The 15,588-nt window shown below is 45.4% G+C and overlaps 1 protein-coding gene across 1 annotated transcript in view; it reads right to left on the reverse strand.

Moving 5' to 3' along the window:
• The window catches only part of LOC115108028 (utrophin-like), a 67,792-nt gene that overhangs the window by 17,714 nt on the left and 34,490 nt on the right, over positions 1-15,588 (reverse strand). Inside the window, exons 8-9 of the mRNA XM_065015569.1 lie at positions 14,013-14,073; positions 2,595-2,656 (exon numbers count right to left, since the gene is read on the reverse strand). Of these exons, the coding sequence (XP_064871641.1) occupies positions 2,595-2,656; positions 14,013-14,073 (123 nt within the window). The remainder of the gene's footprint in view (positions 1-2,594; positions 2,657-14,012; positions 14,074-15,588) is intronic.

Consider the following 15,588-nt stretch of genomic DNA (forward strand, 5'->3'; position numbering starts at 1 on the left):
GGCTATATCTGTTCTTAGTTCAACATTTTCTGAATGGGGTATGCTTATTTAAGATTGTTAGGGATACACTTTTAAAGAACAACCAGGCATCCTCTTCTGACGGGATGAGGTCAATATCCTTCCAGGATACAGGGGCCAGGTCGATTAGAAAGGCCTAATTGCTGAAGTGTTTTTGGAAGCGTTTGACAGTGGTGAGGGGTGGTCATTTGACCGCAGGCCCATTACGGAAGCAGGCAATGAGGCATTGATGGCTGAGATCCTGGTTGAAGACAGCAGAGGTGTATTTAGTGGGCAAGTTGGTCAGGATGATATCTATGAGGGTGCCCATGTTTACAGATATAGGGTTGTACCTGGTAGTTTTTGTCACGCCCTGGTCTTAGTATTTTGTGTTTTCTTTATTATTTGGTCAGGCCAGGGTGTGACATGGGTTTTTTATGTGGTGTGTTTTGTCTTGGGGTTTTTCGTAGGTATTGGGATTATGGCTTAGTGGGGTTTTCTAGCATAGTCTATGGCTGTCTGGAGTGGTTCTCAATCAGAGGCAGGTGTTTATCGTTGTCTCTGATTGGGAACCATATTTAGGCAGCCATATTCTTTGAGTGTTTCGTGGGTGATTGCTCCTGTCTCTGTGTTTGTTTGCACCAGATAGGCTGTATAGGTTTTCACGTTACGGTTGTTGTTTTTGTATTGTTTGTTTTTTCATCGTCATTAAACATGTATCAAGAATACCACGCTGCATTTTGGTCTGACTCTCTTTCACCGCAAGAAAACCTTAACAGTTTTCTTGATAATTTGTGTGAGATTGAGGGCATCTTGCTTAGATTGTAGGATGGCCGGGGTGCTAAACATATCCCAGTTTAGAACACCTAACAGTACGAACTCTGAAGATAGATGGGGGCAATCAATTCATGTATGGTGTCCAGGGCACAGTTGGGAGCTGAAGGGGGTGGGGGGTCTATAACAAGCGGCAAAAGTGAGAGACATTTCTGGAAAGGTGGATTTTTAAAAGTAGGAGCTCGAACTGTTTGGGCACAGACCTGAATAGTATGACAGAACTCTGCAGGCTATCTCTGCAGTAGATTGCAACTCCGAACTCTTTGGCAGTTCTATCTTGATGGAACATGTTGTAGTTGGGGATAGAAATCTCTGAATTTTTTGTGGCCTTCCTAAGCTAGGATTCAGACATGGCAAGGACATAAGGATTGGCAGAGCGTGCTAAAGCAGTGAATAAAATAAATTTTGGGAGGAGGCTTCTGATGTTAACATGCATGAATGAAACCAAGGCTTTTACGGTTACAGAAGTCAACAAATGAGAGCGCCTGGGGAATAGGTGTGATGCTGGGGGCTACAGGACCTGGGTTAACCTCTACCTCACCAGGGGAACAGAGGAGGAATAGGAAAGGGTACGGCTAAAGGCTATAAGAATTGGTCGCCTAGTGCAGAGAATAAAAGGGGCAGATTTATGGGTGTGGTAGAATAGATTCAGTGCATAATGTAGAGACAAGAGTATGGTAGGAAGTGAGTACAGTGATGGTAAACCTAGGCAATGAGTAACGATGAGAGAGCTTGCATCTCTGGAGACACCACCTAAGCCAGGTGAGGTCTCCCCATGTGTGGGGTGTGTGACAAAATAGCTATCTCAGGCATGTTGAGCTGGTCTAGTGGGTCTACAGTGAAAGAAAACAATTACTGACCGAAACAGCAGAAGACAAGGCATATTGACATTAGAGAGAGGCATGTGTAGCCGGGTGATCATATGGTCCAATAAACAGCAATTGGTGAGTCCGGAAGCTGTTCGGTAGTCGCTACTATGCTAGGCAAGCAGGAGGCACGGTGTTCAGAAAGCTAGCGGGCCGGGGCTAGCAGATGGGTCTTTGGTGACATCGCAACGGAAATACCTGTTGAAACCTAATCGGACGATTACGTCTGCAGACCAGTCGTGATGGTTCGGCGGGGCTCCGTGTAGGCAATAAAGGGTCCAGGCCCTTTGGCAAAAGAGGTATTGTAGCCCACAAATTAGCGGGTATACCTCTTTTGTTAGCCGAGAGATGGGTCTAGCTTGAGGCTTGCTCAAGACTACCTGGTGCTTGCTTTGGGACAGAGGCGTTAGTCAGCGGTACCCACTCTGTTGCAGCTAGCTTGCTGCGATGATCCGGTGTAATGGCCCAGATCTTGCGGCAGGAATTTGGTGATGTGGTGGAGAAAAGCTGTCCGATATTCTCTGGGTTGATATCGCGCTGTGCAGACTGGCAGGTATTGAAGCTAAAGCTGACTGGTGTCCGATCTAAAGGGGAAGACCGCTAGCCATGGCTAACAGTGACTACTAGCGATTAGCTAGTTAGCTGGCTAGCTTCTGATGGAGGTTCCAGTGGTAACGTATAAAAATAGCAGATCCGTACCACATTGGGTGAGGCAGGTGGCAGGAAAGTATATTTAGATCGTAGGTTGATATATTAAGATTAAAATATATACGAAAAAAATGAGACTGGACAAGACAAACCCACGTCCGACTGCTACGCTATCTTGGATTGAAAGTTTTTGAGTGGAGTAAAGTCTGTGTGTGCGCATGCATGTCTGGTTGTGTAGGTGTTCCATACCAAGCGATTGGTAGAGCTCTGTCATCTTTGGATGGTCCCAGCAGGTAGTCTGAGTCTGGTGGCTGGAAAACAACAGGGGATAACGATAAGGCTTTTGTCACACACACACACACACACACACACACACATAAATTGCTCTGTGCAATCACTGTCTAGACTGCCTTCTCTACCTGTTGTCTCATCGGCTTAAAGATGGAGGCCCATGTACACAAATCAGAAACGCGGATTTGATTGTGATTACCAAAGCATACAAATTATCCAGGACGCCTTCAGAGTGATGCACAAGGAGACACAGACAATCACACCCCTCTCACACACCCCTCTCATCTCCACATGCCCCCTCTCAATATGGTATGGTAAATCAACAAAAATAAACAACATTTGAACTAAAAACGCAAACAAAAAAACAAAAAAACAGATCTGATCAAGGAGAGAGAGTCGTGTTGAGTCTAGTACTCCAGACGACAACATTGATAAGCAGGAGTGGGGTTTGTGTCAGTCTGTCTGCTGCACTGCTTCATGTGATCAGAGAACTGATAAAAATTGGAGGTATTCCGCTTCGGAAAAAAAAACCTGCCTGTACCCACACTGGTATCAAGGGACTGTAATGATTTAACGTTTTAAAAAGAAGTCGTGGGTTTAAAATTAGATGTCTATTCTGTTGTGAACGCCAGTGTCTCTGTGATTAGGTTGTTGTGGATGAGACTGTCTCCACAGAGAGAGAGACAGAGAGAGTTGGAAAGAGAGAGAGCGAGAGTGAGAGAGAGAGAGAGAGTGAGAAAAGACAGGGTAGCTAGTGAAGTGCTGACAGTAGAACACAGGGGAGACTGACTACAGAAGCCGTCAGCAGGTGTTCATCCCTATTCATCATGCTCTGAAATGGCTGACACTTTCACACCTTCCTCCACACACACACACATCTTGCATTGCAAATATCACTGGAGCACCGCTCAGAGTGTCTTTTTTTAGCTGTCCTACACTAGTCAGGGCCTGATTCAATCACGGTCGATTGGATATTATTGTGTCCCAGTGAGAAACTAGTGGTAACTAGTGACAATTTAAGAATCTCTCGGATTTGAAGAACAACACAGAGATGCATCTTCTTAAATAAGCAGTTAAGGTTGGCTGTTCTGAAGCTACTGCCTGAATCGACCAAAGAGGCTTGGAAGTGCCATATAGAATGCAACATTCATTATCAAACTCGGTTAGAGATTTAGTCTTTTCCATGTGTGCACCAATGTTTCCGAGTCAATTATATTCTACTTGTAATGCGTATTGGAATGTAATTGTTGTGTAATATCTGGTGCCAACATGGAAGATATAACAGCTTTGGGTAATGAGCTCAGACAGGAACTCAGAGATCAGCACCACCGGTGTTGATGTGTTGAAGGTACCGAACTGTCTCATCGGTGCCAAACAAGACCTGCAACCAGAGGAGAAAATGGCAGATGTTTTATGTGCCCACAGCCGATTATGTTATTTTGCTCGCTTATTTGCTGTGTTTCTAACTTATTATTTTAAAATAACTTCTAGACATCAGGACTGTGATTACTCACCACGGACTAGCCGAATCCTCTTTTTCCTTTCACGACTCTGACGAGCCCGACGCGAAGGATTCGCTGCCTTCTGATACGGCTGCCTTCTGAGGCGGGAAAAGAGGGGCCGAAGGTTCGACTGCCTTCTGAGAATTCGCAGGTAATCAAATAAACCCCCACTCCCCTCCATTCTGCTAGCGAAAGTGCAATCTTTGGACCATAAAATAGACCAGTTTCGCGGAAGATTAAACTACCAACGGGACATTAAAAACTGTAACATATTATGCTTCACGGAGTCATGGCTGAACGATGACAACATCAACATACAGCTGGCTGGTTATACGATGTACCGGCAGGATAGAAGAGCAGCGTCTGGTAAAGACAAGGGGCGGCAGTCTATGTATTTTTATAAACAGCAGCTGGTGCACGATATCTAAGGAAGTACCGAGCTATTGCTCACCTGTGTTAGAGTTTCTCATGATAAGCTGTAGACCATAGTACATACCGAGAGAGTATTCCGCCATAAGCAAAAAAGAAAGAGCACACCAAGAGGCGGCACTCCTAGTAGCCGGGGACGTTAATGCAGGGACACTTAAATCTGTTTTACCAAATTTCTATCAGCATGTTAAATGTGCAACCAGAGGAAAAAGTACTCTGGACCACCCATACTCCCCACACAGAGACACATACAAAGCTCTCCCTCACCCTCCATTTGGCAAGTCTGACCATTTTTCTATTTTCCTGATTCCTGTTTTCAAGCAAAAATGAAAGCAGGAAGCACCATTGTCTAGATCAATAAAAACAGTGGTCAGATGAAGCAGATGCGAAGCCACAGGATTGTTTTGCTAGCACAGAATGGAATATTTTCCGGGATTCTTCCGATGGCATTGAGGAGAACACCACATCAGTTGTTGGCTTCATCAATAAGTGCATCGAAGACGTCGTCCCAACAGTGACCATGCGTACATACCTCAAAGAGAAGCCATGGATTACAGGCAGCAGGCTAGAGCTGCCAAAAGGCTAGAGCTACCACTTTCAAGGAGCTGGACTCTAACCCAGAAGCTTATAGGAAATCTCGCTATGCCTTCTGACGAACCATCGAACAGGCAAAGCATCAATACAGGACGAAGATCGATTTGTAATACACCGGCTCTGACACTCGTCGGATGTGGCAGGACTTGCAAACCAGACTATAAAGGGAAGCACAGTTGAGAGCTGTGATCACGCTCAGTGTGATCACGCTCTCCGCAGCCGATGTGAGTAAGACCTTTAAACAGGTCAATATTCACAAGGCCACAGGGCCAGATGGATTACCTGGACATGTACTGCGAGCATGCGCTGACCAACTGGCAAGTGCCTTTTCTGACATTTTCAACTTCTCCCTGTCCGAGTCTGTAATACCAACATGTTTTAAGCAGACCACCATAGTCCCTGTGTCCAAGAACACTAAGGTAACCTGCCTAAAAATCTACCGACCCATAGCACTCACGTCTGTAGCCCTGAAGTGCCTTGAAAGACTGGTCATAGCTCACATCAACACCATCATCCCAAAAACCCTAGACCCACTCCAATTTGTATACTGCCCCAAAAGATCCACAGATAATGCAATATCCATTGCACTCCACACTGCCCTTTCCCAACTGGACAAAAAGAACACCTATGTGAGAATGCTATTCATTGACTACAGCTCAGCGTTCAAGACTATTGTGCCCTCAAAGCTCATCAATAAGCTAAGTAACCTGGGACTAAACACCTCTATCTGCAACCTGAAACTGCAATCGGGCCAACCCCAGGTGGTAAGGGTAGGTAACAAGATTGTAGTGTCTTAACACTTAGTACTTATTTATGTAATAAGAAAGACTCGGAATACAAGCAATTGAACTGGAGCTTCACATTTACTCAAACTAGTTAGTACCAGAATAACATAGAACAATACTGCGCATGACCAAGGGTGCTCCATCCTTAAAGGGGACATCAGTAATTAACAGAACATAACATTCCTTCTCTTATACAATCAGAGTTACTTTTACCAAACCACAACTGAAACATTTCCCAGAACTTCTTGTAGTTATTTTGCATCTTTTAATTTGAACTTGAACAGTTCGTTTTTGTTTGTTTGTTTATAAGTCTAGTCTGTCTGGTGGACGGTGCCTTCGTTTTGGGTAGCGCCTCGGATTGTCTGGAGGCTCCTGAACATCCTCAGTGTGTGCTTGTTCCATTATAGCGTCTGCTATAGCAGCACCTTCATCAACACGTTCCCTTCTTTCAGCCTGGGGTCTCTCTACTGCCCCACCGTCCTCTACAGTTCCCTGTGTGTCACTCTCAGGAGCTCTCTGTGCCTGTTCTCTCTCGATTGTTGTGCTGTTTTCCGTGGAATGCATTTGGTTAATGTGACGCCGCCACATTATGTCTGGGCTCACTTGAACCTGGTAAGTTCTGGGTCCCGTTTGTGTGTGTACGGTCCCTCTTGTCCATTTCCCTCCTCTTCTGTAGTCTCGCACCATCACTTCCTGTCCTGTTTGGAGATGGCGCTCCCGGCCACCGGAGAGCATCTTGGCTTGTTTGTTCAGCACTTCATTACGCCTGTTTGGCTTCATGATGTCCAGCTGTGTGCGGAGAGGCCTCCCGAACATCAGTGCGGCTGGGCTTTCATTTGTCGTGGCATGTGGGGTGTTTCGGTAGGAGGCCAGGAACTTGGCCAGTTTTGTTTGCAAAGTCCCTTCGTCTCGTTTTGCTGCACGGAGTCCTTGCTTTAGGTTTGCACAAAGCGTTCTGCCATCCCATTGGTGGCAGGGTGGTACGGAGCTGAGGTTGAGTGTTTGATTCCATTTACTGACATGAATCTTGTAAACTCGTCACTTACAAAAGCTTGCGCGTTGTCACTTACCAGCTGCAGTGGCAAACCGAAGCGTGCAAACGTTGTTCTGAGACACTCTATCGTCTGAGCTGAGGTGGAGGAGTCAGTGCAAAACACCTCTGGCCATTTGGAATGGGCATCAACTATAACCAGAAACATGTGCTTTTCAAAGGGACCAGCGTAGTCCACATGAATTCTCTGCCATGGCTCTGCGGGCCATTCCCATGGGTGGACTGGGACAGGAGCAGGCATGTGAAGGGTTTCCAAACATCCACTACAGTTCTTTGCCATATTTTCTATCTGTTGGTCCAGACCTGGCCACCAGAAGTGGCTCCTCAGAGCAGCTTCATTTTGACAATTCCAACATGACCTTCATGTAGTTGCTGCAAGACTAGATGTTGGCATTTCTGGGGTATCATGACTCTCATTCCCCACATCAAACAACGTTGTAATTTCGTTTCTCCGCTGGAAATACGGAGTCAGCTCCTTTCTGCCAGTAGCTGGCCATCCTGACCACTTTTGACAAGGTCACATCTTTCCTTGTCTCCTGTTTGATAACTGTGCTTGTGACTGGTAGTGCCTCAAGCTGAGCGGTATGGAACATGTCCACTGCATCCACCCTCCTTTGTCTTTCTCTTGTACACGGCAGTCTGGATAATCCATCTGCATTTGTGTGGAGGGATGACGGCTTAAACTCAATAACATACATATGACTGGCAAGGAACAGGGCATATCGCTGTAACCTGGCTGCTGTCATTGCCGGAATGCATTTCTTTGGACTGAAAATGGAAAGCAACGGCTGGTGATCTGTAACCAGTGTGAAACGCTTGCCATATAGGTATGCGTGGAATTTCTTGACGCCCCACACTAGTGCCAGTGCTTCTTTGTCGATTTGTGAGTAGTTTTTCTCTGCATCATTCAATGTTCGTGACGCGAATGCAACTGGCCTCTCTGACCCATCTTTCAGTGTGTGTGAAAGGACTGCCCCTAATCCATAAGGGGACGCATCACAAGCCAACTTCACTGGCATTTCAGGGTCGTAATGCATCAGGACCTGTTCAGATGTTATGAGCCGTTTTGCCTCCAGAAATGCATTTTCACACTGCTCTGTCCACCGCCATGTCCTATTCTTTTCCAGGAGCTGATTTAGAGGCTGGAGTACTGCTGAAAGGTTTGGGAGGAATCTTCTGTAGTAATTGATCAGTCCCGTGAAAGATCTCACTTCTGTGATATTTTGTGGTCGTGGTGCCTGTACCACTGCCTCGATTTTGTCCTGTGTTTTGTGCAATCCATTGCAGTCAATCTCATATCCACAGAAGACAATCTTGTCTTTGAAGAACTCACACTTCTTTAAGTTTGCCTGTAGACCATACTCTTTCAGTCTTTTCAGGACCTCTTCCAGGTTAGCCAGTCCTGTTATGATCATGTCATCCAGGATACACTGGGTTCCTGGGATTCCTTGCAAAATCTGGTCAATAGTTCGTTGCCAAATGGCTGGGGCTGATGCAATGCCAAAAACCAGGCGGTTATACCTGTATAGACCTTTGTGTGTGTTTATTGTCAGGTACTGTTTGGAACTCTCTTCAACGGTAGCTGCAGGTAAGCCTGTTTCAGATCGATTTTACTGAAGTGTTTCCCACCAGCTAGTGCAGCAAAGATGTCATCCAGACGTGGTAGGGGGTATTGGTCCACATGCAACATTGGATTCACAGTTACCTTGAAGTCCCCACACATTCTAACAGACCCGTCTTTCTTCACAATAGGAACTATGGGTGTGGCCCATTCGCTTCTGTCCACTTTCGTCAGATCCCTGTATCCTGCAAGCGATCGATTTCCGCTTCCACCTTTGGTCTCAGGGAGTATGGAACAGATCTGGCTTTGCAGAATTTTGGGGTTGCATCATCTCTTAGTACAAGTTTTGCTGTGAAGCCTTTTACTGTTCCCATCTGATCACTGAAAACTGTGTTGTATTTCTTCCGCAAGTGTTCCAGTGTTTGGTCTGTGCCTTTCTCTTTGACTGGAACGTGTGGAGCATTTTCAAGTCACACCAATTCAGCTTTATTTTTGAAAGCCATTCCCTGCCAAATAATGGGGGCCAGTTCCAGGCACAACATACAGCTGTAACTGCTGTGTTTGCCCTCCATAATGCACTCTGACTTGCAACGCCCCCATTGGACTCAATCTCTCTCCTGAGTATGTCTTCAGCAACACATTTGTGTTCTTCAGCTTGATAGCCTTAAAATGCTCATTGTAGACAGTAGTGGAAATTATAGACACTGCAGATCCTGTGTCCAGCTCCATTTTGAGGGGTTTGCCTTCGATATCTGGTGTCACCCATATTATGCTACTGCTGGGAGAAGTCACTGTGTTTAACTCCATTGTACCAATTAATCGTTCATCTGAATCACTGCCACTGTTCTCTGCTAGTGCATTCACAGACCCTTTAATTTTCTCAGTTTTCCTGTTGTGACTGAATTTTGCTTTGCATGCTCTTTGAATGTGCCCCTTCTACTGCATTTGTGACAAATTTCGTCTTTGAAACGGCAATCCTCTGCTCTGTGACCATCTCTGTCACACCTGTTGCATTTTTCGGCCACACGGGGCGCTGTCGACTGCGTGAAAACTTGTGCAGGGAAATTTGTGACAGGTCAGTACTTCTTTTACTTTGCAACTCAAATGCATCTTTAGTCGCGATTTCCATAGCCACAGCAATTTCAACAGCCTTTGCAAACGTGAGCTCTGATTCTGTGAGCAAACGTTTTTGAATGTGTTCATGTTTCAGTCCACAAACAAATCTATCCCTTAATGTGTCATTTAGGTTCTCTCCCAACTGGCAATGTTCCGACAGTTTCTTCAACACTGCTACATATGTACTAACCCCCTCCCCTCATTCTGATCTCTCTTGTGGAAACGAAAACGTTCCGCGATGAGGAGTGGTTTAGGTGATAGGTGATTTTGCAATATCTCCACAATCTCTGTGAATGTTTTATTTGAGGGCTTCAGAGGGGCAGTCAGATCTCTTAGCAAACTGTATGGTTTTGGGCCAATTAAACTCAACAACGCTGGTACTCTTTGTTATCAGCAATGTCGTTTGCAATGAAGTACTGTTCCAGTCGTTCAATGTAAGTTGCCCAGTTTTCTTGCGTGTCATCAAACACATCTATTTTCCCGATGCTAGCCATTCTCTTTACCTCCGGCTCCACAGGTCTTTGATCTGCCGCCTCGTTCTCGTCAGCTCTCCCCTCGTTTTCACTGCTTGCTAGCTGTTGTGCTACAGGGTCAAAATCTTCCTCTCTTCCTACGAACTCCATCTGTATTCGTGATGCACACTGCAGGTAATCATCCTCGTCGCCATTGTAGTGTCTTAACACTTAGTACTTATTTATGTAATAAGAAAGACTCGGAATACAAGCAATTGAACTGGAGCTTCACAAAGATGATTGTGGACTACAAGAAAAGGAGGACCGAGCACACCATTCTCTTCGATGGGGCTGAAGTGGAGTCGGTTGAGCGCTTCAAGTTCCTTGGTGTCCACATCACCAACAAACTAACATGGTCCAAGCACACCAAGCCAGTCGTGAAGAGGGCACGACAAAATCTATTCCCCCTCAGGAGACTGAAAAGACTTGACATGGGTCCTCAGTACATCACCGGGCCAAGCTTCCTGCTATCCAAGACCTCTATACCAGGCGGTGTCAGAGGAAGGCCCTAGTCATAGATTGTTCTCTCTGCTACCGCACGGCAAGCGTGCCGGAGCGCTAAGTCTAGGTCCAAGAGGCTTCTAAACAGCTTCTACCCCAAGCCATAAGACTCCTGAACATCTAGTCAAGTGGCTACCCAGACTATTTGCAGTGCCTCAAAGAACATTGACTCTGTATCGGTACCCCCCTTTATCGTCTCGCTACTGTTATTTCACTACTGCTCTTTAATTACTTTTATCTCTTATTCTTATCTGTATTTTTTTTAACTGCATTGTTGGTTAGGGGACTAATAACGTTTTATTTAATCTTACTTGAATACCCAAGTCCAAGTCCAGAACAGAGGCTGGGAAACACACAGTATTAAATAGAGCCATGACTACATGGAACTCTCTGCAACCCTAGGTAACTCAAACTAGCAATACAACCATATTCATGAACACATTACGGCACTACGGGACTGTGAAGAGAGACAGACATTTGTTTCTATTTCATTTTTGCATTGCAGTATGTCCTGATATGTGACACGTGGTTGTGATACGACTGTGATATGTGGTTGTCTCACTTGGCTATCTTGAGATGAATGTACTGGCTGTGGGTCGCTCTGGATGGGAGCATCTGCTAAATTGTAATGTAAATGTAGTGCTATGTATATTGTGTATTTTATTTGTTGTGTTTTGATTCCTGTTTGGACCCCAGGATGAGTAGCCGCTGCCTTGGCAGCAGCTAATCGGGGATACTAATACATACTATTATTACTGAATCTTTCCTCAGCAGGGAGTGAATGAGTGAGTGATATAGATAGCAGCACATTTCCCCCGAAAACATCCTTAAATGACATATCTGTGTGAAGAGTGAACATCATTACAACGGGCCTCTGGGATGGAATACTACCTAAAACCTAGGAAACTCTACATTTATGTAACCAAAAAGCTACAGGAAAGTGTTGTTTACAAGAGTGTGTGGCCAAGCTGCAGCAGAGTAGTGTGAATAGAATGACAGAGGTGAGTCTGCTATTCTGCTTCTTCCTGGCTCCAGGTTGCCTCGGATACTGGGTGCATAATTACAGTGTTTAGAATCCTCTGCATAATGACTACTTCCCCTGGAATTTCCTGTTTGGCTTGGCTACTTCATCCACATCACAGACAAGAGAGAAGATGAAGGATGCATAAATGTCATACCTCCCAAAAACATGCTAACCTCCCCTGTTATTGGTAATGATGAGAGGTTAGCATGTCTTGGGAGTATGATCTTTGTGCCTCCTTTAACTTTCTGATTCATTATTCACAATTCATTCAGGATTATCTGTAACCATGGTGGCATCCAGAGTCATGCAGAAGTGTTCAGAAACATATTATAATCTTACTTACAATAAAAGGGACTCCAAAATGACACTTATGATTTACCATTGAATTCTATTGGCCACAAAATAATCTGAAACACAACTAAAACTGCAAATATATCTAACAAGTGTATCTAACACTTTTCCTGCATCTTCTTGTGGTAGACTTATCTCCAACCAGAAGTACCTGCATTCTCCAATTGACATATTCCAAATACATTTTTCCTCTACTCCTACCCTCAAAATGTTATATATTTTTTCTCTCCTCTTCTCCTTTGCATTTAGAAAAATGCAAACCCATGCCACACATGTCCCGTAGAGTGTAATGTGAAGCTTAAGCTAGCTCTTATGTGGACAGAAGACAGCGGCAGTCCACTATTATACCCTGACAGTGTTCTGGACGTCTGAGCCCACTGAAATGCCAGAGGTCAGCTGGGGGTCAACTAGGATGGCAGAGTGTGTTGAGGTGTCCGTGTGTAACCGTTTGATTTGCTAGGTTGTCGCTTCTCCCGGGGAGGAGAGCGACGGGGTTACGGCGTGGTTTAAACAGCGGTCATTGTGCAATCAGGCCGACGAGAAGTTGGATGAGAGAGGTGGGGGGCAAGAGCCAAATTAATGTGCCAAAGCCTGATGTTGTGGTCACAGAAATATCACTACACTGTAAGTGACCTTACAATTAGCCCTGTGAAGGCTGTGGCAGAGTTTTGAATTCACTCAGAAGATATTTGACAGATGTTTAATCACAGATGACAACAGTGGCAATAACTGAGTGTTGCAGCTCCCGGTGGTGGCATTCATTTGAATGAGGTGAAAACCTTACAGCGTTTTGGATTTGAGGAAGGCTGTCAATAGGCTGATTTCTCGCCCTTTCTCCCCATCTTATAGGGTCACTCAGGATGAATGTGAGTGGGGCTCAGCTAAACCCGTGGTGAAGTTGTTGTGCTATGTAATACAGAGTCAAGAATGGTACATATGGTAAAAAGTGTGTGTGTGTGGGGGCAGGCAAAGGTTCAGTAGTCGGCCGCTTGAGGGCCAACATCTGTGATCACAGAGAGCTGTTGTTGATTCCATAGTTCTAAGCCCGTCCTCTCTTCCCAGCCTCTTGCTGCTTTCATCTCTGATGCTTTCCAGTGCAAAGCTCCAGGGCTAAACAAATTGCAGGTGTTCACAGGGATGCCTCCCTGTCTCACTCAGTATCTCTCACAACCTGTCTCTGTACCTCTACCTCCTTATCACCCCCTCTCCCTCTTTCATCCCCACTCCATCTCTCTCCGACTGTCATTTCCTATTAATCACTATTTTTCTCTTTCTACTCATATCCTTCTCTCTCAGTTTACTTATCTCTCAGTAGCCCTCATATCTCTATCCACTTTCTGTATCCACCTGTCTCTGTCTCTTTCTCTCTGCATGTGTCGGTCTGAAAGCCATCCTGAGTGGCTATCAGCACAAGCCTCTCCCTCCCTCTCTGCTTTTTTAATCGACCATGCTGCTAAGCCTGTGTGTGAATGTATTACAATGGGCACCTATCTTAAGCTGTGATACCGCTGCTATAGACCGACTGCAAAAGGGTCCATGAATACTTTGTCATTATCACAGGTATTATGCAAATCGGAAAGACCCCCCGGCAAAATGAATGAGCAACAATTGACATTGCACTGCGAATCACTTCAAATTCAATATTATGCTTGTGGAAACATTCAAGAATTGAATCCAACCCTTAAAGTTTAATACTTAATTGGTGAAACTGCCACGTCCGTTTGGGACGCTCTCCCCTGTTTCTCCTCTCATAAACAAAACAAAAACTATAACAAAGGTGCTGGGGGCGAACAGTGGCGCTGTTTCCCCAAATGAGGATTCGATCTTTAAAGGAAACTTCAGAGCATTAATAGAATCACGCACTCACAAGTCAAATGAGTTACCATACAATAAGCACAAATGATTCTTATAGCATGCAAAAGCAGCATGTTTTCAGTAAGTGTTACTCACTTGATGTAGTACGGAACCTTATTCTGAGAGAGCGCCCTCTGCCACGGGAGCTGCACAGAGGCTGTTGAGAAAAAGGAGGAAGATACACCACGTGAATATAAAAACATGCAATATTTGCAGCACAAACCTTTCGAGCCGCACGCACGCATGCTTTTTAGTCTTTCACAGCCGCACGCTTCTGCAAATATCCGCTAATGGTTCCGTAATGTAATTGGCTTGTTGTACAAATGCGATTCCCACTATGCATGAAATTTAAAAAATGATAGGTATAACTTTTGGTCAGTGGAAGTAAGTTAAGACGGCCGTATCTTGTAAAAATGTACTGCGTCATCTAAATAACCGGTTAATGTGTTCTAACGGCATGTTATTGTTAGACAACACAGATAAAGGGCAGAACAAAACTGAGAGAAGGAAAGTGGATGAATTATCTGAACTTCAAAGCCAAAACACAACCATCATGAAGTGCTTTGAGAGACGAGTCAAGAATCATATCACCTCCACCTTACCTGATACCCTAGACCCACTCCAATTTGCTTAACCGCCCCAACAGGTCCACAGACGACAATCACCATCACACTGCACACTGCCCTATCCCATCTGGACAAGAGGGATACCTATGTAAGAATGCTGTTCATTGACTACAGCAATGAACAGCTGTTCATTCATGAGGCTCGGAACCCTGGGTCTCGACCCCACCCTGTGCAACTGGGTCCTGGACTTTCTGACTGGCCGCCCCCGGGTGGTGAGGGTAGGAAACAACATCTCCACCACGCTGATCTTCAACACTAGGGCCCCACAAGGGTGCGTTCTCAGACCTCTCCTGTACTCCCTGGCCATAAACTCAATCATCAAGTTTGCAGATGACACTATAGTGGTAGGCTTGATTACCACCAACGACGAGACAGCCTACAGGGAGGAGGTGAGGGCCCTCGGAGTGTGGTGTCAGGAAAATAACCTGTCACTCAACGTCAACAAAACAAAGGAGATGATTGTGGACTTCAGGAAACAGCAGAGGGAGCATCCCCCCATCCACATCAACGGGACAGTAGTGGAGAAGTTGAAAAGTTTTAAGTTCCTCGCCGTACACATCACGGACAAACTGAAATGGTCCACCCACACAGACAGTGTGGTGAAGAAGGCGAACAGTGCCTCTTCAACCTCAGGAGGCTGAAGAAATTTGGCTTGTCACCTAAAACAAACTTTTACAGATGCACAATCGAGAGCATCCTGTCGGGCTGTATCACCGCCTGGTATGGCATCTACAGCATGGCTCTCCAGAGAGTAGTGCGGTCTGCACAGCGCATCACCGGGGGCAAACTACCTGCCCTCCAGGACACCTACAGAGCACGATGTAACAGGAAGCCATAAAGATCATCAAGGACAACAACCACCTGAGCCACTGCCTGTTCAACCCGCTATCATCCAGAAGGTGAGGTCAGCACAGGTGCATCAAAGCTGGGACTGAGAGACTGAAAAACATCTTCTATCTCAAGGCCATCAGACTGTTAACCTGTTGAATCTAGGGGTCATTGTTTTGGGGGGGATAACGTTCCCAAAGTAAACGGGCAATTTTTCA

The sequence above is a fragment of the Oncorhynchus nerka genome, unplaced genomic scaffold (genome assembly GCF_034236695.1).
Source record: "Oncorhynchus nerka isolate Pitt River unplaced genomic scaffold, Oner_Uvic_2.0 unplaced_scaffold_129___fragment_2___debris, whole genome shotgun sequence".
NCBI lineage: Eukaryota > Metazoa > Chordata > Actinopteri > Salmoniformes > Salmonidae > Oncorhynchus > Oncorhynchus nerka.